General features: G+C 36.5%; 1 protein-coding gene across 5 annotated transcripts in view; it reads right to left on the bottom strand.

Moving 5' to 3' along the window:
- A1CF (APOBEC1 complementation factor) overlaps positions 1-26388 on the bottom strand; it is a 100647-nt gene that overhangs the window by 43103 nt on the left and 31156 nt on the right. For 3 of the 5 annotated variants that reach the window (XM_082408716.1, XM_082408717.1, XM_082408720.1), the window contains 3 exons: positions 9791-9925; positions 7856-7986; positions 2626-2864 (listed from right to left, as the gene is read on the bottom strand). In XM_082408716.1, the coding sequence (XP_082264842.1) occupies positions 2626-2864; positions 7856-7986; positions 9791-9925 (505 nt within the window). Of the gene's footprint in view, positions 1-2625; positions 2865-7855; positions 7987-9790; positions 9926-11999; positions 12136-26388 lie in introns of all 5 variants that reach the window. The other 2 variants (XM_082408719.1, XM_082408718.1) reach the window with 1 other exon arrangement.

The raw sequence follows: 26388 nt of genomic DNA, 5'->3' as shown, positions 1-26388 counted from the left end.
AGAGTGAGGCAGCCTATATATTGCTGCGTCCTGGCCAGAGACTCCATAGGGAAAACTCAGGATCTTGGGTGGAAGCATAACACAGTGCTTGAGAATTCTTGCCGCCTAGCTGCTCAGCCTTGCCCGGCCTAGTCAGTTCAACTCAGGTAAAGACAAGCTCTTTCTGTGGGTCAATGTGCTGTTTTCTTTGAAGAAGGGAAGCTGACGGGAAGTTTTATTTCCCTAGGAACACTGATTGTCTGGCTGCTGAAAACTCTTTCTCCCATTTTGGACCCTCTTTCACTGTCATCCTCCCCCGTCCCCCAAATGATTGTACATATCTGTTTTCACAGGTAATGAAGGAGGAAAATGATTAATGTGGGATGGAATAGTGGAAGCTGGTTTCTCAATGAAGTGGTGGTTAACCTGGGGCTTTGAATGCCATGAGTCAGTAGAGACGGGGAGGGGCAGGTCATTCTAGTAGGGGATACAGCATTCAAAATAAAGGATACAAAAAACGAGCATGGTGTTGTCTAGGACACTGAGTTTGTCCTGATAGAAAGGAGGGTGTTTATTGTGAAAAAGAAGGTCCAAATTATGTTTGAAAAGAACTGGGGCCCCGAGTCAAAGGCCTTAAATGACAAGCTCAGAGGTTTATGCTTTATCTCATATGCAGCAGCAAGTTGGTGAATATTTTTGAACTAATGAGTGAGTGACATCATTCAGCCTCTTAACAAGGAGAGATTGAATTCCTACTATTTGGAAGAACTTGTAGAAATGATGATATGTTATTTTAGGAACACTACTCTGGTGGTAATGTTTAGGATGGAGTAGGTGGGGGAGGTGGGGGGCTGGGGGCATCAAAGAGAAAGCAGAGCTGGGAGAATACTTAGGAGACCTTGGGAAAAAAAGAATCCAAGTTTGGGAATATATGTGTTTAGCCTACAGTGATGGCCTGAGAACAAGATGGATATGAGGCACTTTTCGAAAGCAGAATTGTTGATGTTGAAGAGGACAGCAAAATATTAAGTTCAGGTCACTGAGAGGCTAGGTAAGCAGCATGAAGAGTTTTAGTGATTCTATGCACCTGTGAGTCAGGTGACTTGACCACTGGGTAGTGAAGAAGTGGTGAATGGAAGCTTCCCCATTAAAAATATCCACCTCAGATCAAAACATTTTTACTGTTAAAATTTTAAATATTGATTTCATCTTCTTTAGTCTTTGCAAAATTTCTCTTTCCTATGTTTTATAACAATACTATTACACATGTATAAAATATATTAATAATATTATATTGAATATAAAAAATGTCCACCTCTCAATAGATTTAGCAATTTTGGGGGATATCTCATATTTTTTCACTTTAAGCTGCCTTCATGAAAATATTATTAAAACATATTCCCCAGGGCTTCCCTGGTGGCGCAGTGGTTGAGAGTCTGCCTGCCAGTGCAGGGGACGCGGGTTCGAGCCCTGGTCTGGGAGGATCCCACATGCCGCAGAGCAACTAGGCCCGTGAGCCACAATTACTGAGCCTGTGCGTCTGGAGCCTGTGCTCCGCAGTAAGAGAGGCCGTGATAGTGAGAGGCCCGCGCACTGCGATGAAGAGTGGCCCCCACTTGCTGCAACTAGAGAAAGCCCTCGCACAGAAACGAAGACCCAGCACAGCCATAAATAAATAAATAAAAATAAATTAATAATTTAAAAAAAAAACATATTCCCCAAGCTCAGAAGCCATCTTTCAATTTTGAAAATTTCTGGAGGGCTAATCCTATTGGTTTTATTTTTAAAAATAAAAATAAATGTAGGTGTTTTTGTTGCTGTTTTGCTTTGTTTTAGATTCTGGTAACTTCCACAGTACTTAAGAGAATCCTTGATTCCAACGTGTTCAATATGCCATTCTTGAAATACTTATCATTTTAATATTAATTCATTTTAATACCTTTGTGTAAGTTTGGCAAATATTTTATAACAAGCACAGGACTTTCAACAATTTTTCCTAAGTTGATCTTAGTGGGGCAGTGTCTTGGTGGCGTCTTCTAAACCCAGGAATTTATGGTTGTTGACCAAATAGGACCTACCTCGTGGCTGTAGCATCTAACTAAGGTGTCTTTCTATGGAAAGTTATTATTTCTATTCCCTAAAATTAGACAGAAATTATTAGACACTAGGGAGTCATATAAAATTATGTCATTTTAATTGTCATTGGGATAATGTATCACTTGCATATTTATTATTTCTACATTATAATGGATAACATATACCCTATTTCTAATAAGCCTGATAACAAAAACTATATACAAAGATAACTGTTGACTGATAAATTTACTTTTAAGGAGATTCTTCAGTTTAAAGATTCAGTATAGGGTTGCTATAACTTCAAGTTCTGGACTTCTCCTGTGCAATGTACATTGGATTTAATGCACAAAGTGAATAGTTTTCAGAACCCAATCTGTGAAAACTTCAGGGAACTGAATCAACTGTGAGATAAATAAGAAAGACCAAGAGTTTAAAAAATGTAACATAACCAGAGATAAAGAGCAAAAAAAAAACGAACAACAGGCGTTTGTTTCCTTTGCTAAGGAGGACAACAGCCTGAGGCAGGCAGGATGGAGTGGAGAAGTCTCCTCTTTGAGGAGGGGTCCTAACCTGGCAGAAGCTTCCTCCGGGCCATGGCAGCTGCCCGATGATTCTCATATTCCACGAAGGCAAAGCCCCGGTTTTTGGTTTTATCTGCAGCACTTGGGTAGACAATGACATCCACAACTCCTTCGGTGACCTTTTTCATCTCTGATAAGATTTCTTCTCTCTTTTTGGTTTTTGGGATTCCCCCAACAAATAATCGACAGTTGTCCACGCTGGCACAGACCCCTAACAGACGCCCATTTCTGCAAAAACAGCAGGCATTTTGATTGGTGAGAGTCTTTGCTCGATTAAGGTTTAAGATGGAAAATGAAAATATATATTGAAATTGAAATGGAAAATATCAGGCCCGGGACCTGATATGGCCTGTGGATATGGAACGTTTGGTCGTCTTAGTGTTTAAACTGGTTTTGGAAAGTTGTAGCTGCTTTTGAGAAACTGGAAGTTCTGTCAACCTTGGCTCTGCATTTTTAAAGAAAAAAAAATATTTGAAACTGAGTTGCGTCTGCTGTCTTTAGAGTATATGTAGATTCACTAGTTATTGTGACTCCTCGGCACTCCCTAATACATCATCAATCCTGAGGTCTTTACACCTGGCTCAGTGTACTCTTGTATCCTGCCCTGGAGGTATCTGAGGTTGCAACCCCTGGTGCTCCCTTTTTTTCCAACCAAATAGAGAAGCTATTCTGACATGATCACTATGAAAGTCCCCTATACAGAACAGAGTTTCACATATTATTTGGCCGACACAAGGAGCCCGTGAGATGGGCAGAATAGGTATTGTTTCCATTTTACAGTTGAAGAGCTTGAGACTCCAAGATATATAAGTGACTTGCTTAAGATTTTGTAGATTTTGAGAGTTAAAATTGGCCTCTGGATTCAGTTTAATCCCTGTTTCTTCCACTGTGCAGTGTTGCTTATCAGCCAGTTGGTGGATACCTTCATTGGCAAGGTGTAGGTTGGTTCAACTTTTCTGGGGGACATGTGGGAAAATGTATCAAAAGTCTTAAGTGTGTGTAACCTTTGGCCAAATAATGCCCCTCTAGGGGAGTGTCCTTAGAAATAAAGACGAGCATCAGCATTTTTGTATAAGGTTATTCACCGCTACTATTTAAAATAGCTCCCAAATTGGAAATGAGCAAAACAGTCCATCATGCAGGACTGGTTTAATGTATCTCAGCTGAGATGACTGACTCTGGGGCTGGACATTTCCTCATTGTATACCGTGGTATGTTTGTCATCCCTGGTTCTTGACCACTAAATGCCAAAATCCACCTGTTAGGTCATCCAAAAATGCCTCTTCATCTTTCTCCATGTCCCTTAGGGGGACAGTATTTCTCCTGGCTGGGGTGCACTGGTATAGAAAAGATGAGCATTCATAACCTAGAATGCTCTGTGGTCAATAAACATAGTAACATAGGAGAGTAAACATAGTAACATAGAGTATTTGATGGTTGAAAATACCAGTTCACACTATGCTGCTGGGTTAAAAAAAAAAAGAAAAAGACTGTAAAATGAGTATATGAGAAAGCCATTTTGATTAAAACTATAGAAAATCTAGAAAGACTATAAAAATTCAACAGTGATTCTCTTTAGGCAATAGGGTAATGAAGGAACGGTTTGAACTTGTATTACTGTTTTTTGGCTGTTTTTGTGTGTTGTGTGTTAGGCCATGTGACTTTTGTAATAACTCAAAGTTATTAAAAATGGGTAAAGTTCCCTTAACGGAAACCACTCATTCCTCCTGAGTAAAAAGTGCTCAGCCAGGTGAGTGGGAGATTGCTCTGATTCCTTGGAAGTAGTGGCTCTCAGCTGTGTGGCAGGTGTCCTCGCCCAGGCTGAGCTCTGTCCTAGCTGTCCTCTATGCTTTGTTGAAGAACCAGGGACCACATATCAGACATGTAACAGGTCCATCTCCATTTGTTGAACATTGTCCTAACAATGTGTTTTTTTCTGGGGGGAGGGAAGGGTCGATAAAGTGATCTTTCAGGGTTTTTTCTTTTTTTTTCTTTTTTTAACTTAAACCTTTTGTTCCAAGATGTTATTTATTTAGAAATTATATTTTTGATCATTCGGGGGCCCGTCAGTTACCAGTAGGGGGAGGCTGGAGTCTCCATATCCTGTTTTTAAATCTGTGTGATTTGTCAGGCACCTTTCCCAGAATTGCTTGGAGACGGAAAACTCTCTCTCCAAAGCTGAGGGCACGACTTTAACGTCGCCAGAAGCCAGGCATTTAGAGGATGCTCAGTGGATATTTGATGACGAGGAGGACGATATGACACCTGTGGGTCTTTTCCGGATAAGAACCTTATCTATCCCCTCAGAGACAGTGGCTAAAAACAAACCAAAGATTTGTAACAAGGAGAGGTAACAAACCAACCTCTTCTCTACAAGAAAGGTTCTCTCTCTGACAACATCCAAGGCAGAGTGGAAGTAGGTGAGGTTGGCCCTGGGGTGTCTATTCTGCTATTTCACATTCCATTTATCCTACTCATGAAAATTCAAAGTCACTCTGTGCCATCACCTTGCTTCTGGCATCCAACCTGAACTTTAACTGGAGTTTTGGCCACCAACTTTCTCTTTCCAAATGCTTTGTCATATTTTTCCTCTTCCTTTTCTGCACCCTCCTGCCATCATCGTAACCATCCACAAACATTTATAGAGCATCTAATATGTGTCAGGCACTGAGCTTTACATGCATTATCTCCTTTATTTTTCATAATCCCCCCCATGAGGTAGGTATATTTTTGTCTCTATTTTATAGATGAAGACATTGAAATTCACAGAAGATACTGTTATTTTTTAATGGATTGTGTTCATTGTTCATACCCCGTCTATTTTCAAAAAGTATTGACAGGCTCCAGTGTGTAACAATATATTAAGTAGATACAGCAAACTTTGTTGATTCCCTACCAGAGCCAATTCTACATCCATCTCAACTTAAAAGCTATTTTGAGAATAACCTTTGCTATTAAGATGTTTAGTTTCTATGAAAGACCAAGGAATGGAGAATCTTCTAATTCCTGAAAACATCACTAATATATCTTAATATAGCTTTTTATAGCCCTTTCTAAAATAATTTAGTATATATTATTTCATATGATGGATGCTTGGAATAACTCTGCGTGATCAGGTGATAATATAAAATGGATGCTGAAAGAGGTCAAAGGATTTGTCCAAAGGAACCTGGGCTAGACCTCTGATCTCCTGATTCTCATACCAAAACATTTTCCATATATCAGAGCTCTTTTGGATCCATGGTGGCATACGTGGAAGGGGAGCCTCCTTTATGTTTTTTCCAAGAATCTGTTCCAGAATCCAATCCTGGTACTGAATGACTAGGTTACTAGTAGTTGCCAAGTCCAATCAATCTTTTCATGGCTAAGGAGTTTAAGAAAAATGACCCAGTAGTTGACTGACTACAGAATTACAAGGATAATGCAGGACTTATTTTGAGCCTATAGGAAGTGAGAGAAAACTAATGATAGGAAATCTACTCTCTCTGTATTCATTAAATTTAAGATTCCCTCAGTTTTAAAGTGCATCTCTGTTACAGGAAGAAAATATAGGTGAAAGACTGCATCTCAGAATTAATGAATGTGCTAATATGTAAGAGTTCTATCACTTATTGACCTATTACTATGTTCCAAACACTAAGCTAAACATATTGAAATCTTGATAACAACCCCATAATAAACCTATGAAATAAGTATTATTATTCCTACTTTATAGATGAGGAAATTGAGGCTCAGAGAGGTCAAGTCACTTTTTGGCACTCAGCTGAGGCCCATCTGACCCCAAGCTATTGCTTTTTCATCTAACACACTAATCTATCTTCCACGTGGCCCTGGGCTTCCTTAAGAAAGGATTTATGGCAGTTCTCTCTGGTTTAGATTTTAGATCGTAGATAATTTCATGTATTGTCAATTTATTAAATTGTATAGGGTTATGTCCTGGAACATAAATACAATTTATAAATACAAAATATAAATTGTATAAATACAATTTATAAAATTGTATAGGGTTATGTCCTGGAACCCTCTGCTAATCCCATGGTTTCAAATATTGCCTATATTTGGTTGACCCCCAAATTTACGTTCCAATCGTGACCATTCTCCTGACTCCAATATCATACAATCAGCAACTCCCCTGGGACGTCTAATGTGCATCTCAAATGTAAATTGTCCCAAACAGAGCTCTTCATGTTTTCCTGTTATTCTCCCAGCCTTTTTCATCTCTATGACACTATCACATCCACACATACTTGGACCAAAATCCTAATTTTCTTCCCTGAATTATAAATCCACTCACACTCTAAATCCAATATTTAGCCAGTCTTGTCTATTCAACCTCCAAAATATATCACACATCTGACTTTTTACCACCTTTACCACTAACCCCTTATGCAAGCACCACCATCTCCCGTCTAGTTCTAGACACAGCAGCAGCCTTTGAACTGTCTTCCCTCTTTCAGTCCTTACCCTGCTACAGTCCATTCTTCACTTAGTCAGAGGAATGTTGTAAAAAAGCATGAATCTAATTAAAACCTCCTGTGATTTCCCCTTTTTATTAGAATAAAATCCAAATTCTTAATGATGAAATATAAGACTCTCCAACTGTATTGCCTTCAACCCTCCTCTCTTTACTCTTCCGAATGTTGGCTTTCTTTCTGTTCCTTTAACACATCATGCTTATTCTCATCTTGAGACCTTTGCACTTGCTGTTCTTTCTTTCTCTGAAATGATTTTCCTCCAGGTCTGACTGTCATGGCGGATTCTTTTCATTCAAGTCTCAGATCAAATTTTACTTTCCGGAAGCATATTTTCTTAAATACATCAAGTTAAAGTAGCAACCTCCTCACACAACTTTACCCCATTTCCTGGTTTTTATTTTTTCAAACTCTTTTAAATAATCTTATACATCCAATTGCTCACTATGAGTGTAGGAAAGTGTACCTTGATACTTCTAATGTTTTCAACAGTGTCCAGCACATATTTATGAAATGGATAAATGAATGAATTTTGCTTCTTTGAACATTTCACAGAACTTAGTCTGGCACCTTATATAGTGTTGGTTAAATAAACATTTCATTAAATTGATTTCCAAGAAAAAGAACTAACCTGTTATTTCTGATTTTGGCTATATTTTGCATATACTGTATTAGATAAACTTGATGGAAGAACAGATAAAGGTACATTGTCTGATTCACTTTTAATCTAGAAGAGATGGATCTTACCTAATTTCATAATTATTAAGTTGCTTGATTGCATTCTTGGCTTCTTGTTTATTTGAGAATGTTACAAATGCATATCCTCTATTGTTGCCATTAAAATCCATCATCATTCTCATTTCATAAATTTTACCAATCTACAAGTAATAAGAGAGAATTCATATTTATACATTTGTACTTCCAAATGAAAACACACACACACACGCATACACAATGTTTTCTGAAGTCTCTGCCGTGTTTGGCATTTGCATCCCATGTGTAATAGTTTGCATGTTTTCATGCTGGGTTCAGATCTGTTATCTGACTCATGGGCAAAGTCAGGATAAATAAAGAAAACATGTACAAGTAGCATTTCAGCCTGAGTTGCCAGAATGTATATTTTTGGCAGAGCAAGTGACCTTTCATCACACAATTATCTGGGGATTTATACAACATCTTAGGGACCAGAAAACACACTTGTCATCAGAAGTACAATTTCTTGATAGATTTGTCCTTGCCCTTTACGTTGGCCTCTGAGGCCTCCATAGTTTTTATCTTTACTTGATCATAATCTACCAGTGATGTTTAAAACCAAAACCAAGAACACTCATTTGGAGCCTTGTGAAACTGACTTCTTAGCTATCTTTTCCACCTACCATGATATAAAGGTGAACACAGAAGGTGTGTTTCAGAGGATGGTCCTGGGAGCCCTGTTTTCTCCATCTGTAGGCTGAAGGTAAATGCTAGTCTTAACACAACTGATCTAGGGCCAGCACCTCCATGGTAGCAGTGAACTCACTCTATCCCTCTCACTGTAACTCTGCTGCTTTGCTTATATACTATTCCCTCCTGCTACCCCAACTCTTCTCTATAATCCAGACACAGTAATTCATTATTGCTGGCTGCTGTAAGACGGGTGGCCCACACAGATGTGAGGGACACGCGTGGGGAGAAGAGGCATCATTAAGCTACTTCTATTATGTCAGTGGTGTCTGACCCACAGGTCAGCCCCACGCCACCCCACGGTACTCAGTGATGGACACCTATTTTTTTCTGGGCTCATTAGGAAAGAGTTCAAGCATGTTTCATCTCTGCATTTCGAGTGTTTCTTGGTGCTCATTTTCATGTTCAGTATATAAGATTCTTACAGGATTAAGTCCTTGTAATTTATGCACGTGCCAAGTGACGTTGTTTATATAAAATTAAGAGTAGTTCTGAAACTGAGCTGAATTACACACACACACACACACACACACATACACACACACACAGCTGATTTTGGCATTTAGGAAAAGAAATAGCTAAACTCTCATTAAATTTTCTAGGAATTTTAAACACTACTTGGTAAATTATCGAAAATGTTAATTTTGTATTTTTGCTTTAACTTTGGGTTTACTAGCAAAATATCATTTGGAATTAAAACTGAGGAAATTTATTCCTTTATTATATAGTGACTGAAAAACCATGTTATTAATCTTGTTGATTGCATTCAAATTTGTAGAAGGAAATTTCATTCTGGATCAATATGTATGGGGACACGGTTGAGCCATGACATGCACATTTTTTAATGTGAAAATCTTACACTTTATAAAACCATATTAACATTTCAAAGTTGAAGCAATATCTTATTTTAGACAGGCTGTTGTAGTGTTATTCTAGATTGATAGACCTGTTGAGTTTGCAGTAAGATGGCTATGCTAGTGGAGATGGGGGATTGAAATATAGATTAAAACGTCATCAGCAATGGTAGTTTCAGCTGTCAGTAACAGGACAGAGATGATTCAAGGCAGTGATAATTAGGGGCCAATCACTAACAGCTGGGAAGTTTTTAACTTTGTCCATGATTGAGGAATGGTAATTGGAAGAGAAACCATCACTGACCAAGAAGAATGAGAGTGAAAGCAAGGTGAAGAGAGTAGTATTTTTTCCTTGAAAGATGAAAAAAAAAATCTTTAGACTCACTTTTTCACATAATGGTATAAGTTCATCTTCAAAAAGGTCTCGGGGAAGTTTTCCAATAAAAATTTCACAGCCCCTTTCTGGGGGTGCAGCATCCCAACCAGGTGGGGGACCACCATATTTTCTTTGTCCATTTTCCTGCAAATCCCATGTGGATTGTAGGAGGGAGAGAAGAAAACAATAGAATCTTTAGTTTGAGTTCCTCAACTATTTTCAAAATCATTTCTCAATAAGGAAGATACTTAATGACAAGTAATAGTAGTGGACTGGTCAGAGGATAAAAATGGACATCTCTTTTGTATGAATTTTTAAAAAAATATTTATTTGGCTGCACCAGGGCTTAGTTGTGGCACGTGGGATCTTTAGTTGCAGTATGCGAACTCTTAGTTGTGGCATGCATGTGAGGTCTAGTTCCTTGACCAGGGATTGAACCCAGGCCCCCTGCATTAGGATCGCAGAGTCTTATCCCCTGGACTACCAGGGAAGTCCCTCTTTTGTGTGAATTTCAACACCATGCTCTTGTTTTAGCGACTTGCTCCAGATAAGCACTGTGAAAACTTATAAAGTGCTGGACAAATATAAAGGGTTGCTATTTTTTTGGTTTGTTATTATTTTGCCATTCAAACTCACCAATGCCTGATCATCAAAGGATCTGATTATAATTTGAATCTGGGGTTCTGATTTAATATTGAAGTCTATGAGGTTCTGGACCTGAACTAGTTGGCTCCATGACCCAGTAGCTGTGGGGCGCTGGGCAAAATGCTTGACTTCCCCAAACCTCAGTGTTTTTCATATATTAAGTGGAGATACTATCAGCTTTTGATTAAAGGAGATAATGTATCAAATTTGCATGGCACAGGTCTTGGCATGTGATATATATTCAATAGTTATTAATTCTCTTCTTGCCTCCCTGGATTGAGGCTGTTTCATGCACTGAGCAAGGCAATGTGGGCCCCTAAATAGAAACATCATGAAGGTTAACATTTGAAACAGTGGACTGGCTAATTTTGGGGGTAACCAGTGAGGGACTTAAATCTGTCTTCAAAGCTGACAAGATGGTGAAAGGTGTTTACTAATGTTGCATCTCTTTGTGGAGAGTAATGCTGTTCTCAGTCCAAATGCTGTAGCATTAGCTTCTTTTTTTTTTTTTTTTTTCCTTTGTTCTAAAAAAAATCCTTGGTAAATTCAATGTCCTTTTGGGGGAGGAGCAGCACCGATGCTTGTCTGCCCTGCTGTCTTTATTTTTCTGAAGGTTAATGACCTAAAAATAACTTCAGGGGCCCAAAGTGAAAGATAGGCCTAATCCACCACTATTGAGCTGAAATAATTCATTTGCTGGAGAAGAATAAATTTACTTTCCACTTAGGCATAGCCAAAGCTCTTTGTCGTACTTTAAGTGATTTTTGGAGAAAGGAAAACATAAAAGACCAAATATCAGTATTCATTGCTAACTTCTACAATTTCTACTTTAAAAAACTTTTATACCATAAAATGATACATGATGTTGGATAAAACCTAGTCATGTATAAAGTAAAAAGAAAAATTCCCCAACGCATCATACCCATCTGTAGAAATAGTTACTGTTAAGTTTGTCTGCCTTTCCAAATATTTTTCTATGTATATTTTCAAAAGACATGTTAGTTATTTAAAGACATTGTTTTTCGCGATAGTTGTTTGTCAAAAAAATCAAAGTAAAGCAGCTTCTAGTTTCACTGTTAAATCTCTACATATACTAACTTGAGACTTTCTCAATTATTATTATTTTTTAAAATTTATTTATTTATTTATTTATGTATTTATGGCTGTGTTGGGTCTTTGTTTCTGTGCTAGGACTTTCTCTAGTTGCGGCAAGTGGGGGCCACTCTTCATCGCGGTGCGCGGGCCTCTCACTATCGCAGCCTCTCTTGTTGCGGAGCACAGACTCCAGACGCGCAGGCTCAGTAGTTGTGGTGCACGGGCCTAGTTGCTCCGCGGCATGTGGGATCTTCCCAGACCAGGGCTCGAACCTGTGTCCCCTGAATTGGCAGGCAGATTCTCAACCACTGCGCCACCAGGGAAGCCCCTCAATTATTTTATAAGTGGTAGTACAAAGGCTTTTTGGATCACAGTATTTAAGTATTTAAATGATGTCTGTGATTGCAGTCATTTAAAAAATTCCTACTAATTTAATCATGTTGCCTTAAATTAAAAAGATGTCATATGGGTGTTCTACCTTGCCTTGATTACTTTTTGCTTCAAGCAAGTAGGTGCTTTTCATTTTACTAAACATTGAAATATTTGCCTCAAGAGTTCTTGTATTTTTTTCTTCCCCTATATTCTTGCAGGATTACCCAGTAGAAAAACTGTCACTGAAAAATATGAGAAATAAAATGTTTTATACTTACAGGAAAAAAAACAAAAACAAAAACATAAGAATTCAATGAGCATATCTCAACCAAGAATTTCCTAAAAAAATGAATTTGATATTTTCAGAGACATATTTAAAGTTTTCTTACTTAACAAATACTTATATAACACTTAGTATATGACAGCACTGTTCTAATTCTCAGTATCATGGGTTAAGGGCTATTACTATCCGGACCTTACAGAAGACAGTTAAGCCCACAGAGATTAAGTAATTTGCCAAGATCATGTGGTTGTGGAGTGGAAAAGTCAGGATTTGAAGCCAGGCAGTCTGGTTTCAAAGGCTATCAGCTTAATTCCTACTACATTTTGCTTTGTTATGTGGTAGCCTAATCACTTATAACAGATTCACACATTTAAGTACTTATTTATGAAAATATTATCATGCCACTGAATTGAAAACTCTCTGCTGCATTTAAAATCCTTTCCAATTTCCAATCGTTTTACTATACAGATTTTGGGGAAGAACATATCTCATACTTATTGCTGACAGAGAGGTGTATTTCTATTGCCATGCTACAATCCACTTCTTTGGGTCGACTGTCATCATTTGGTTGATGCTGTTCCCTCTGAGGCCATTTCTGTATTTTTTTTTAAATTAATTAATTAATTAATTTATTTTTGGTTGTGTTGGGTCTTCGTTTCTGTGCGAGGGCTTTCTCCAGTTGCGGCAAGCGGGGGCCACTCTTCATCGCGGTGCGCGGGCCTCTCACTATCGCGGCCTCTCTTGTTGCGGAGCACAGGCTCCAGACGCGCAGGCTCAGTAGTTGTGGCTCACGGGCCCAGTTGCTCCGCGGCATGTGGGATCTTCCCAGACCAGGGCTCGAACCCGTGTCCCCTGAATTGGCAGGCAGATTCTCAACCACTGCGCCACCAGGGAAGCCTGCCATTTCTGTATTTCTTAAATGTCTGGAGATATACTATTCAATGGATTATTGGAATAAATTTAGTATAAACTTGGCAGTATTTTTCCTATTCATGCTGAGGAAACCAAACTTTCATCGCATCATAGTGAAATGGTTATTCCAGAATTTCTCATTTGACAAGCTTTGTGTGATAGCTTGAAAATAAATAGGCAACCAGCAGATTGACCTTTAGAATTTCCCCCTCAACTTTCTTGCTATAATTGTTAAAAAATGTCACCAAACTATTTTGTGCATGTCACGTATATAGGAGAATTCATCTGCTTATAAGCCAAAATGATTGGGTAGGAGAGATGATTAATTCTGTTGTTTCTGTAAACAATTGAAATAAATTCACCAAGAGTATTTTGGGGGATCACCAAGAGTCTGACTGGTGAAGTTCAAGCACTGGGGGAGATTTGCCCTATGAGCCACACACGGGGCTGGGAATGCACCAGTGGTGGAAGTCCAGGCCACTTTAAGACAGGCGCTGGGCATTAGTCATGGGGTTGAAATAGCTGTCCGTTACTCGGAAAGGATAGTTGGGAGCTGGATTGCTGGTATTTTAGGCAGTATTTTTATAGTTGAGGAGTTTAAAATAGATAAAGCCGAGTTATAGCTGCTCTTTCCTCTCCCGGCTGACGTCCTTCTTGTGAGATGAATTCCTCCAGCAGCACAAATGTATTAGTCATTCAGAGAGAGAAAATATAGGTTTTTGTTTGCCATGAATGTTTGTTCATTGAACTCTGGGATCTTTTATTTTTCCAATCAAAGACTTGGAAACCATTTATTCTCTCAAGTCACACATAAATAGGTGAAGACCTTCAACTGTGTAAATTTAAAAATTAAAGACCTCATTCTAACTATAAATCCAGTGGCTTTAATTTAAATACTGGATACTGAGCCTACCCAGTAAGTATTTGGAAGTCCCTTCTGTTGCAGATATTTTAAGCCTTTCATGAAGGAACCATAGAGCCTTTAAGAAATTTTATATACCATCTTCTTGACCTTGGATAAAACCACCCAACCTTTAGTAAATGATTCTAAGCAATAAATCTTAGCATGAAGGACAAGTGGACTGAGTTAATTTGGGCCACCTGGCATCTGATCTTTTAATACATCTGGGAAATCTGGGCAAAACTGCCCTTTTCCTATAGGAGTTTAAAATAGCAGATACTTGCTTTTCTAGTGTCCCTTGCAACTAGGACAGTAATGGTTATAATAAAGTTAAATTGAGTTCTGGTGCAGAAATTTTCAACGTGCTAACATTAGTGTTGAATCCTCCTTGGATACATTTTCTTATCATTCCAGGTTTGTGGTGTGGTTTTGCGTTTCATTCCTAAAAGCTTACTCTTTAAAAAATTTTTAAATTTTAATTTAATTTATTATTATTTATTAAAGTATAGTTAATTTACAATGTTGCATTAGTTTCAGGCTTACAGCAAAGTGATTCAGTTATACATATACATATCTATTTTTTTTCCTAAAAGCTTACTCTTGAATCTAGTTCTCTAAATTCAAAATTTCTGTAAACCAGCATCCTTTTAATAAACTCCTTTTCTGCTTAATCAGCCAGAATTTACCTCTAATACTTGCACATAATAGTAACAGCAGCAAAAAACAATGGCTAAAACAGCGGCTAACTCTGAGTCAAGCAGTGTGCCAAGTGCTTCCCAGGTATTAATTCATTTAATCTTCTCAACAAACCTATGAGGATGATACTACTGTTACTTTCATTTCGTAGGTGAGAAATCCAAAGACATACAAGCAGTAAGTGACAAAGACAAAATCTGAATCCTGAGTCCATGCTTGTAGTTATAACATTTTTCTCTGTTTTTTTATATTAACCCAATATGCTCATTTTACAGATGAGGAAACTGAGTCCAGAGATATTATGTGACTTCCTTAAAGTTACACTGGTTTAATTTATTGCAGAAAACATGAGACTAAATGTCCTCTGATTCTCAATCTGGTGAACTTGGCAAATATACTGTTCAAAAGTCGTGATGACTTTTCTTCTCAGGCTTACCAGCCTCACAATTTTGTATGTTGTGTGTCACACTTACTTTCTTGTTCAACTTCATCAAACATGGACACCAGATGGTTGGTTGTCTCACATAAATGAACCGATTCATAAACTAGAAGAATATTAATTAATGAACTCTCATTCAGTCTATTTTTCTGAGTAGTAATTTCAATTCCTTTAACGGTTCTTTGGAAATTTTATATTCCAAATCTGTAATCATCTTTGTGGTTCCCTTTGGTCCTTTGTTTTTTCTTGCCAAGAGGGAAGAAATGGTGTATGTTTCCTTATAAATTGCTTTCAGATGTTCTCCTACCCATTTTCCAATTGACTATGTTTGTATCTATTTCTCCTCCTGATCGCTCAGGTGCTGGACAATCTCCCCATGCTTGGTGACATTTCTAACCTTCACAAGCATGCCAGTCACCACCACCATACCAAGAACAATGGTTCCATAGCTAAACTCCTGTGGTCTCTTCTCATAGCTGATGCCAATGCATTGAGAACAGCTCTCTGGACTGTCTATTGCAGTTCATAAATTAATACCATATTTTCCTGGTTGTTGATTTGAAAGATTGAATAAAGGTCTTTACAAGGCATTATTTCTATTACCTTTCACCGGTGTACGAACTACATATCTCAATATGTGATAGGGTTCAAGGCATATCTAAGGGGCCTTATATAAGATGTACCAAAAGAATCCTCTTAGATGTGATTTTAACTTCGGTCTGCTAATGCTGTTATTGTTAAGGACAACAGACGGTGCTATAGGGAATGTTTACTTTGTTAATTCTGTATGAAAGATAATGATCTGTTTTGTGTATTGTTTGTTTACCTGCACATCTTAAGACCAGTGACTTCATATTGGTAAAATCTATTTTAGGCTAAGAATTTTTCGAAGGCAGAATTTATTTAACTTATATACTGTGGAAGTTGGCATTACCATTATTAGCTATTTTTCACAATCTTTGCATTCATACACAATATGAATGCCAGATATTTTCTTTAAAATAGAAAGAGCCAATAACAATTGTGGTGTAAAGACTGAATAAATGGGATGTTGGAATTTGTAGAAATGTGGTACTATAGTTAGTAACAAAGAGGCAAAGTTTGGGCAGGAACATAATACATGAATATAAATTTAACTTTATCATCATACAGCCCAGAGTTTCTCAAAATATTTTATGTGAGGTAATATTAGGTGGTTTATAGATCAATGATTTATTTTAATAGTTATGCATTTATTTTATTGTACATCAGGAAAATATATTTATCACATAAAACCTTTTCCACTTACATAAGAGAAAAGGTCTACTTTTAACACTAAACTCCGTATTTCTATTCAAGTTATTTAATGAATTCTAAATAAATATTATTTTTGGCTATATGTGTTTATGGCAAAAATCACAAAGATGCAAATAGATTTTGGCTTTTGAAAATTTATCTTTGTTTCAGTCTTCAAAAAGCTCTCACATTTGATTTTTAAAAAATATATGGTATGGTTTGTTCATAAAAACAACTATCAGCAAATTATGAATCATGTTCCTGTATCACTTTGGAAGACTGACTGTTGAAAGCCTATTGCCTAGGAAAATAGTCCTAATTTCATTGCAAGTTATTAGTTGTCTTATGGAGACAGAACTAACTTGTTATCAGATGATGCCTTTAATAATATCATCTTCTAATATTTTCCCTTTATGGATTATGTGTGACAACCACCCTTGAGGAATTCAGTATCTCAGTTGTTGAAGTATTTAAGAGCAAACAGGCTTCTAAAAATAACTTGCATTTTGTAAAGCTTATTATATGTTTTTGGCCAATTCATGGGTATATTAAATTCAAGAATATCCTTACACAAAATTAGAAATCAGAAAATATATATTTTTGGAGTGTGTATGTGTGTTTCTACATAAGAGAACAAGTAAAATGCAAATTAACTTCTAAGACCCTCTGTCCACATTTGCCATGAGTTTCACTAATGATGGACTGCACAGCCTATATTATCTTGAGACCAGGATTTGCTGTGTTTATGCTCACTTCTGGCTCTGGGCAGTTGCCTTGTCTTACTGCTGCAATCTCCAGGAACCTGTAAATTCCATCTATAAAATAACTAGGTGAAATCTCTGGTGATTCCTTTATCCATTTTGGGCTTTTATCTTTTTGCAATGTATAATTTATTCAATAGGCCCATCCAACTTTTTATTATAGATATAATTTGCCTTTCTGAATTGACTAATAGTAGTTGGAGATCTGATTAAATGCCATAAAGATATCCACATGCAAATAAGGACATTTGGCCATATGCACATAATGAACATTTGGTTTCTTCTATCCTTTCCTAGTTCAACATATGCCAAGGAGAATTCCATCAAATGCACTTGTCTTTTAGCATGTGAGATATTTTATACAGTAATTATTCTCCTTATCACACCCCCATGAATTTTTACAAGCTGAGGGTCTCGGCAAGACACTAAATTTTTCCTGACTTGAAATTCTTCATTTAAAAGGGAGAATAGGGTTAACTAGGTGATTGCAGAGGTCTTGGGAGGGTATTAGGATGCTTGTGAAAGGGAGGCTGACTTTCACCATATTAAAATGTGGAAAAATGTTCATAGGATGTTTTCTGAGTTAGTCAATAGGACCCTTAAAGGAAATGCAGGGATTTTTAAAACCAATGTGTCTCCATTGCATATCCCCTTGGTACCTGGTCCATTAATTACTTAATGACTTTCTTTGCATTGATTCACTTTCTTAAACTTACACAAAAAAGAAAATATCGTTCTCATAAGTGGAGTATCATTTCCCACAGATGGAAGGTCATTATAAAAGAAACTGCAAAAGAAGGAAACCATGATCAAGTTCTAGCTGGACATCGTTGTCTAGTAAAAGTTCTGAGCCCTAGTTCTGCTGTTTAAAAAGATTAGCAGGGGGAGGGGATATGGGGATATATGTATACATATAACTGATTCACTTTGTTATACAGCAGAAACTAACACAACATTGTAAAGCAATTATACTCCAATAAAGATGTTAAAAAATAACAACAACAACAAAAAAGATTAGCAGGGGCTGGAGAGGTGTTTAAGATGTACCTTCAATGACTGCCCTCATCAGAAAGCTTAAAATAGAATTGAAAGTGGAATAATTCTCTCATGATGAAATTCAAGGTTATTGAATCCTCTGTCAAGGTACCGTTTAACATCAGTTCAGCTCTCTACCCTGCATCTCTGAAACAATGTTAAAAAAAGGATCACAGCTACTGAAGTCCTACCCAAATTCATGATTGTATGGTTCTGTGAGCTCATTTTTGTCTCCTTAGCCTATGTTAGAGAGCTCTCTTTGCATGTCATAATAAGATTTTAGTTTCTGAAGATGAAGAGCCACTTACTTTGGGTTGCTGATTGGTATTAACAGGTAACAATTTAAAAAATCCTGAAGTTGTCTGCAAACAAAGTCTAAAGTTCAAAACAGCCATCGATGCTTCTGTGTATTTGAGTCATGAAATTTACACCAATTTTTAAGCTGATAAAATGGAAACCCTTATGTGCTTCTAGTTTAAGGGAAAACACTATAATCCATATTTTGCAAAGATTTTGAACCTTATATTGAAGACCTCATATATAACCAACTCTCTATTAGGCTATTGGAGGAGAAATTCATTGCTGTTTGCAAATAGCTCCTGGAATGCCTTTCTATTCCGTGGGATACTGAAGTTCCCATCCCATGTCAGGTACACACTCTCCACAAAAGGACTCACAGAGCTGCTCCTTCATTTGGAGTCTTCCACACCAGCCTATGGCATCGCTGGCTGGTAGAAGCAAGGCTTCTAAGGAGCTTGATAATGAAGTTAGCCTGTGGGTGGCTGGAGTGATAAGCTTAGGGAAACACGTGCCTGTGATGATCTACTGGTCCCACCCTGTTCTCATGCTTAGTGACACCTATTTAAGGAATTAGGTCATTCACCAAGTGCATGAACGATAAGTCCTTGGATAGTGGGGACAGGAGCAGTTGGTGAGAACAGGCAATAGAAGAAAAAGTAGGACCCAAGAACTATATTTTACCATGAAGTCAAATTCCTTTTTCTGTCCCTAGGATTTTTGTGTGGTGGTTGGAAAAGAATGTCCATGCCACAGTGTTCCTCCGTCTGTTTCTCACTGAGCTAGTCTAGTCGAAGCCATTTGTAAACTCTGGGATCCTAAGTTACTTATTTTTTATTGCATTATTTGTAGGAAAAATTGTAATTTGAAAAATACCCAAGGAAATTTCCTAAAGTACATTATACCAAACCAGAGAGATAGGGGAGTTAACTTAGTTTGAGGCACACTTAGCAGAGGGATGGTCTCCTAATCAGATCTAGTGCCATCCTTTGTACCTTATGGCTGGTACATATTTATTGAGGGACTGAATAAATTAGAATTAAAATATGCAGTTGCTGTGAAACTCCAAATAAGAGAACACGCCTAGAAAGCAAAGTTTGAGAAATGGGAATTAAAGTCTGTATTTTATTCTAGTTTGAGGAAATTGTTCCCAGGAACAGACTGATGACTGATCAAAAAAGGAAGAGAAGGATGAAGCCCACTGATTTCTCATTTACCTGCTGTAATCTTACTGGATCTTTGAAATTAAGACACACTAATGTCTTCACCGCTGAAAAGTGTTGTGCATTTTACAAATATTTTGGTTAATCAGTATCACCGAAGTGGTCCCCTCTGCCAGGGATGCTGTTTTGTCCTTGGCTCCTTGCAATGTTTGTTTGCTCTCATCCTCTAAGTCTCAGCTTCAATGTCATCTTGTCTGAAGAAGGCCTCCTGCCATTGTCATTTAACCTGATTTATGACATTCATAGCACTCAACATGATATGTCATTATTTTATTTCTTGTTTATTTTCTGTCTTCCCATGAGTAATTTTCATGAAGGCAGGCACCGTGTCTCTCTTTGTGGAATCAATAAATAAATCAATAAGTGAATGAATGAGGATTTAGACTTCATTTGGTGGGTAGGACAAGGAGGGGCTCCTACTTCCTTTAAGGAATCTTAAATGCTCATCTATGTTATAGGAAGTTTTCTTTAAAGACTGTGAATTAGGCATAGAGAACAGACTTGTGGTTTCCAAGGGGGAGAGGGAGCGGGTGGGGGGTGGATTGGGAGTTTGGAATTAGCAGATGCAAACTATTATATACAGAATGGATAAACAACAAGGTCCTACTGTATAGCGCAGGGAACTATATTCAATATCCAGTGATAAACCATAACCATAATGGAAAAGAATATAAAAAAAGAATATATGTGTGTGTATATATATGTATAACTGAATCACTGCTGTACACCGGAAATTAGCACAACATGGTAAATCAAATGTACTTCAATTTTTTACAAAACCTGTGAATTAACTTATAGCATAGAGTACTAGATTAAGGATAGGAGTTGGGAGTCAGCAAACTTTCTGTATAAAATGCCAGATAGTTGATACTTTAGGATTAAAAAAAAACCCGACCTTTTGAAATTGTGAAAATCACTCATAGCCTTCAATCACTACAAAAACAGGCTGTGGTCACGTTTGAGTCATGGGTCAGTTTGCTGACCTCTGGCTTATGTCTCTACTGAATTGTATAACTCTGGGGCTTGTTTTCCAACTGTAAAATGGAAGGGTTGAATTATATCAGTATTAAATATTCATGTAGTAAACATATAAAGAATTAGAAATAATAGCCTAATGAACACAAGCACCTATCATCCAGCTTCAGTAATGTTTTCTTCATGAAAATTTCCCAACTTTTCTATTCCTAACCAAATGCTTCTTACAAATTTTTTCTACTTCATGAGATTATTTTCCTTGACATAAAAACAATCCATATTCATTATAGAAAGTTTGGAAAATAAAGAGCACAAGGAAGAAAAAACTACTCTCATCAGAGATTACACTTCATTGTCTTCCAATATTTGTGTGTGTGAATAATTTCTTAAAATATCTGTAAACTGATACATACAGTTTTGCATTCTGATTTTTAACTAAACATTAAAATTTGGACATTTCTCCATGTCTTTGAAATCACAGGTTTACATGACTATATAATTTGGAAATATAACGGTGACATATTTTATATGACCAGTAATTTTTTATTGGACACTTAGGATATGTCCAATATTTTTAAACATAAATTCCACTATGATGAGCATCCTTATGTCTAAATGTTTGTCCTCATTCCTTAGGTCAAAGACTACAGTCAGTTTTAAGGCTCTAAACAGAAAGGTAACACCCACAGCTGTATTGTTCATTTAATGCAGTCTTACGGTGTCCTTTTAAATTCTGGATAAATTCATTTTTATTGCAACTACTTGCTATGCATTTTAGGTCGGCTGCTACACCTTATACTTCTATAATGCCAAGGACCAACACTAATACATTGTGTTCAATAATAGGGACTAAGGAAACAAAACAGAAAAACAAGAACAAAAAAACTGTTTAAGGACAACCACTGGATTAAGCGAGAAATGGGACTGACATACCACATAAATATTTGTCGTAATAATTTTTAGAAAATAGATTATCAATAGGGTAATTGGACAAAGTGTTAATACACACCATATTTTAAATCACTTAAAAATAGTATATAAGTATCCTGAGTCTTCTTTAAAAAAATATTCAGACTACTTGAGGGTGATCTTTATTAGCTATATATTTAGCTTTCCTTGTAGTAGAATTAAAACTGATGTAAACTGACTCCACATTGGGTGGAAAGTTTTCTGAAAATGTTCATCTATGAAAATGTATTTTTCTAGATTTTAGGAGAAAATTCCAGCTGAAAGAAGCATCGCATGTCACAGAGTTGATGACCCACGCTAGTAATGCATTCTGGAGGAAGGGTTCATCATAATGTGTTTTTTTTTTTCCTTTGACTCTCAAAGAAATATATAGTAGTTTTAGAAAATCTGGGAAGTACAGTTAAGAGTGAAAAAGTGTGAAAAAAAAGCCCCACTCATAATTTCATTGCCTGGAGACAAAGTCTGTTTACAAGCTAACATTGTGGCACACTTCCAAAATCTTTCTGTGTGGCATAATGCAACTAAGTTGAAAGTTTAACTTGTCAGTATTACACAATTTTTATCAATAATATTTATTGAACCTATATATGCAGAGTATTGCATTAAGGTTCTTTTATTCTTTAAAGAACTTTGATAAAAAATTTAGCTATCAATTCTAAAGATATCCAATTATTATTAAGAAAAAGGATATCACAAAGCATACTTTCAAGCCCTCACAAGCACGTTTTATTGCATCAGTTTGTATATAAAGGACTGGCTCACGTTATTAAGTAACCTGCAAAATTCTATTTTTGACCGCTGTATTTGTCCTGCTAGTGATAAGAGAGCACAAATTGTCACCCTCTCTTTTTCAACTTCTTGTTTTGCAAGTATTCAGCATTCAATATCAGAGACTGCAAAGAAGAGCAGAAGCAAATCCTTCAAACCCTAACTTAGCAAATACCATAACATTTAAAAATATCATTTTATGGGTAGGCTCCCTGAATTGTATTAACATATTTACCTTCATTTGTGTACAGAGATTTTTAAAAAAGTAAACCTGATGTTCTTTTTTTTTTTTGATGGCGATACTAATGTTTTCTGTAATCCAGAGTAGGAAGACTGATGTATTGAGAAGGCTGAAGGATTTTCCCTAAATTGTAGAGTTTGAAGCTATGTCTCAATACATGCTGGTTTCCTCTTCCAATTAGACAAGTTTGCTGACCAGAAACTAGATTGAGCAGATGCTAGAATCACAAAATCTTGACTAAGAGTGGGGTAGGTCCTAGCCAACCTTCTGGGAAATTAAGGCTGAGAGCAGTTAAGGGACTTGAGTTTGGGATTAACATATACACACTACTATATATAAAATAAGTAAACAAGGACCTACTGTATAACACAGGGAACTATACTTAATATATTGTAATAACCTACAATGGAAAAGAATATGAAAAATAATATATATATATCACTGAATCACTTTGCTGTACATCTGAAACTAACACAACATTGTAAATCAACTATACATCAATTTTAAAAAAAGAATTAAAATATAGATCAATCTTGTGTGTGGTAGATACTGGGTTGAATAGCAGGTCTCTGATTTGAAGTCTTGGGTGATTTTCTACACTTCGAAGCCAAAATCAGAAGGTATTTTCCAAATCATTCAAAGTGATTGACCCAAGTCATGTATATATTTACATCTTGATTAGAGGCTTTAGATCTAGATAGCTAGGTTTCAGAATTTTAGGTTTCTACATTACCAGAAAATTTCTGTTCCAGTAGTCATTCTGCTAACAAATAATTACTTAAAGTGAATCATGTTACAAAGTTTAAGCTCAACAAAATATTTTTAGCATGCTCTGCCATGCTAATCTCTCAAACTGCAATCTTAAAGATAACATTATAACAGCTCTTAGCTCTGTAAATCTTGCCAGAAATTTTGGCCAATTGCAGTGGAATTAAGATGGCCTATAAATCTTGGACAAGCTACCTAACTCCTGGAGCCTTGTTTTCCTTATCTGGAAATTGGAGATGATCATAGTAACTACCTAATAGTGTTGTTGTTAGTATTAAATGAATTAATAGACACAAAGCAGTTAGAATATAAATGTCCAGTAAATGTTTACTATTTTGTAATTGTTATTAACTTGTGATCTAAAACCTCTATTAATATTTTCTGAATGTCATTGAATATATAAGATCAAAGTAATAGGCAGTTTGGCCATATATTTTTAGGGATATTATATTTGAAAACATTTTAAATGATAAAAGTAAAATAACCCTATTGTTTTTTTCCTTTTTAATGCAAATGTTCTTAAATTATTAGGTTTATGAAAAGATCTCCATTGCTGTTTGAGTCTCTTTTAAAAATATATTGTTATTTGCAAGCCTTTTACATTGTTCTAATATGTTAAAGTTTTCTGTTCTGCAGAATTTTCTGAATGATCACTTAATGACTGTTTACGTTTCATTTGTAACAGGATTTTAAGATGGCATGGGATTATTTTGGCCTCTGGTTTGGATACGAAACTGTCACTGGAGCACAAGCAGGACAGGAGGTAGGGAGAAAGTGTTTAACTGTTTGACATTCTTAACTGAACATCCCCTACCCCTCCTCATCCCTGAATTTAGAAAAAAATATTGAAGAGTTTGAAAGGAATTTTTGGAGTTGATTCAAAGATAGTTGGAGCCCACTGCTGGTGTGTTGTGAATCCTAGTTGCCCCTAAGTGGGAGGAATTTTGAGGTGCTTCTCAGCTAACCTAAAGCAGGGGAGAGGAGTAGGAAACCACTCAGAGCTTGCTATGAATTCCCTGCTGTTGGGAACACACGAAACTGGTGGGTCTAACTCAGTCCTAAAGTATCTAATGGTGAACGATGGGCTGGCCTCCTGCTTTGATGGTGGTGAGGAGGAGAGCTGGTTGCTTTGTGTCACGTGCACTTGCAGGTTTTACTGGGTCAGAATGTGTGTTTCCAGGGGACTAGAGTTTGGCCACATGTAGGAATCGGGGGTCATTTTCCATCTTCTCCAAGAGGGATGCTTAGGGTGTCGAAAAGAGCTCTGTCAAAGGAGACTGAGGCCCAGGGAAGGAGCCTCTAGCTAGAGCAGAGTGTAGCCAAGTGAGAGACCCCTGGCAATGGAATTAAGGTGGTCTTTGATGACCCTACAAAGTATCCCAGGAGGTTTACACACCTGCTGGGCCCAGAGCCCAATGCCAAAATCAGTCAAGTAAAAACTTTCCTGTCCCCTCTCCTTTGCTTTCACCCCTTTCTTCTGCTTCAGCTGAGTCAGGAATTCTAGTTAGGAAACTGGTGTCGGAAACTATGCTTCTGAAAGCATAAAGGAGAAAAAATAGAAATTGCCCTCCACCCTGACATGCTTGGGAAAGGGAAATGGCTTTCACTTTGAATGAAGTTAAGTTTTTATTCTACTGGACTAGACATATTCATTATTTAGTGGAGGATCTTTTATTAGCTGAAAGTTACCAGAAAAGTCATGAGAATTTCCCTGAATTTCGTCTGGGGGGAGTCAAAGAACCAGTGCCCAGAATAAAATTAAATGGACAGTTTATATTGTTTTAGGATTATTTCTCATAAAGCTCTGCTTGTTGAGTATACTTATATATTCATAGTTAATAATTTCCTTTTATACATTAGGTTTATGATATTGAGATATTAGAAATAGCGTCACACTAGAAAGGTTTATATATGTTTTCATCATTATATTTCAGATCATTAGAGGTTTGTTTCCAGAAGGGGAATACACTTATGTATGAATATTGACAAATTGGTTTTCAAAAGGGTTTAAGTGCTTTCCACTACCACTGTCTTTGCATGAGTGTTTCAGAAACAAAGCAGTTAAAAAGATAAACTGATATAAAACATTTTTGATTTTATAACATTTATGAAACTGCTGATTACAAAAGAAAAAAACATTTTTTCAACTAACTGTACCTGAGCAAATGTAAAAAATTATTATTCTAAGTGTATCTGTTTTACAGACTGTAAACTCTATAGAATTTTCTCTATGGATTATGAAATACCCCTTTATGTGGGAAAAGACTGCATAAAAATTTTCAATCAGGCATTAATTTTGAAGCACATTAAATTTGGAGATGAAGACATTTAAAAGTTTAGTAATGATCCTAAAATAGACTTTTATTAAGTATTAAAAACTAATAATACATTAGTATCTCCCTTGACTTAAACTTTTAGAAGCCTTCTGTGAAATAATACTCTGTGAAATCTTAAAAAAGTCTAAATAAATACTCTTCATTAGGATGAAAAATTAGAAATAACTTTGAACATTATATTATCTCTAACAAAGTGTGCCATGACTTATAAGATTATTGCAAAATGTACTACATTTAGTTTTCAACTGATCTGACAAAGGAACATGTAATAAAGGACACTATTGTATATTTTATTATTATCCACTTATGACTTTCGTATTCATAATAGCACAAAGATTCGGTTTAAGTTGGGAAAGTATGTGGATAAAATATAATAGCTGAGAAGTAAAATACTTTGTCTTACTGTAAAAAGAACAACATTAAAAAAAAAGCAACATTATTTCTTCAAGTAAGATAATTAACTTATATGTCTAATACTAGTTTGTTTTTCAATATATCATAAGCTCTCTAACAGAGGTTATCATAAAGACAATAATAATGTACAGACAATTCATAACAACCAATGACAATGAATAGATAGTTTTAGGATAGTTTTTCTTCTTTCTTTTTCAAAAAT

The sequence above is a fragment of the Balaenoptera borealis genome (genome assembly GCF_965194805.1).
Source record: "Balaenoptera borealis genome assembly, chromosome: 10".
Classification (NCBI taxonomy): Eukaryota; Metazoa; Chordata; class Mammalia; order Artiodactyla; family Balaenopteridae; genus Balaenoptera; species Balaenoptera borealis.
Note: the sequence above shows the minus strand (reverse complement) of the source record. Positions and strands in the feature narration are given on the sequence as shown.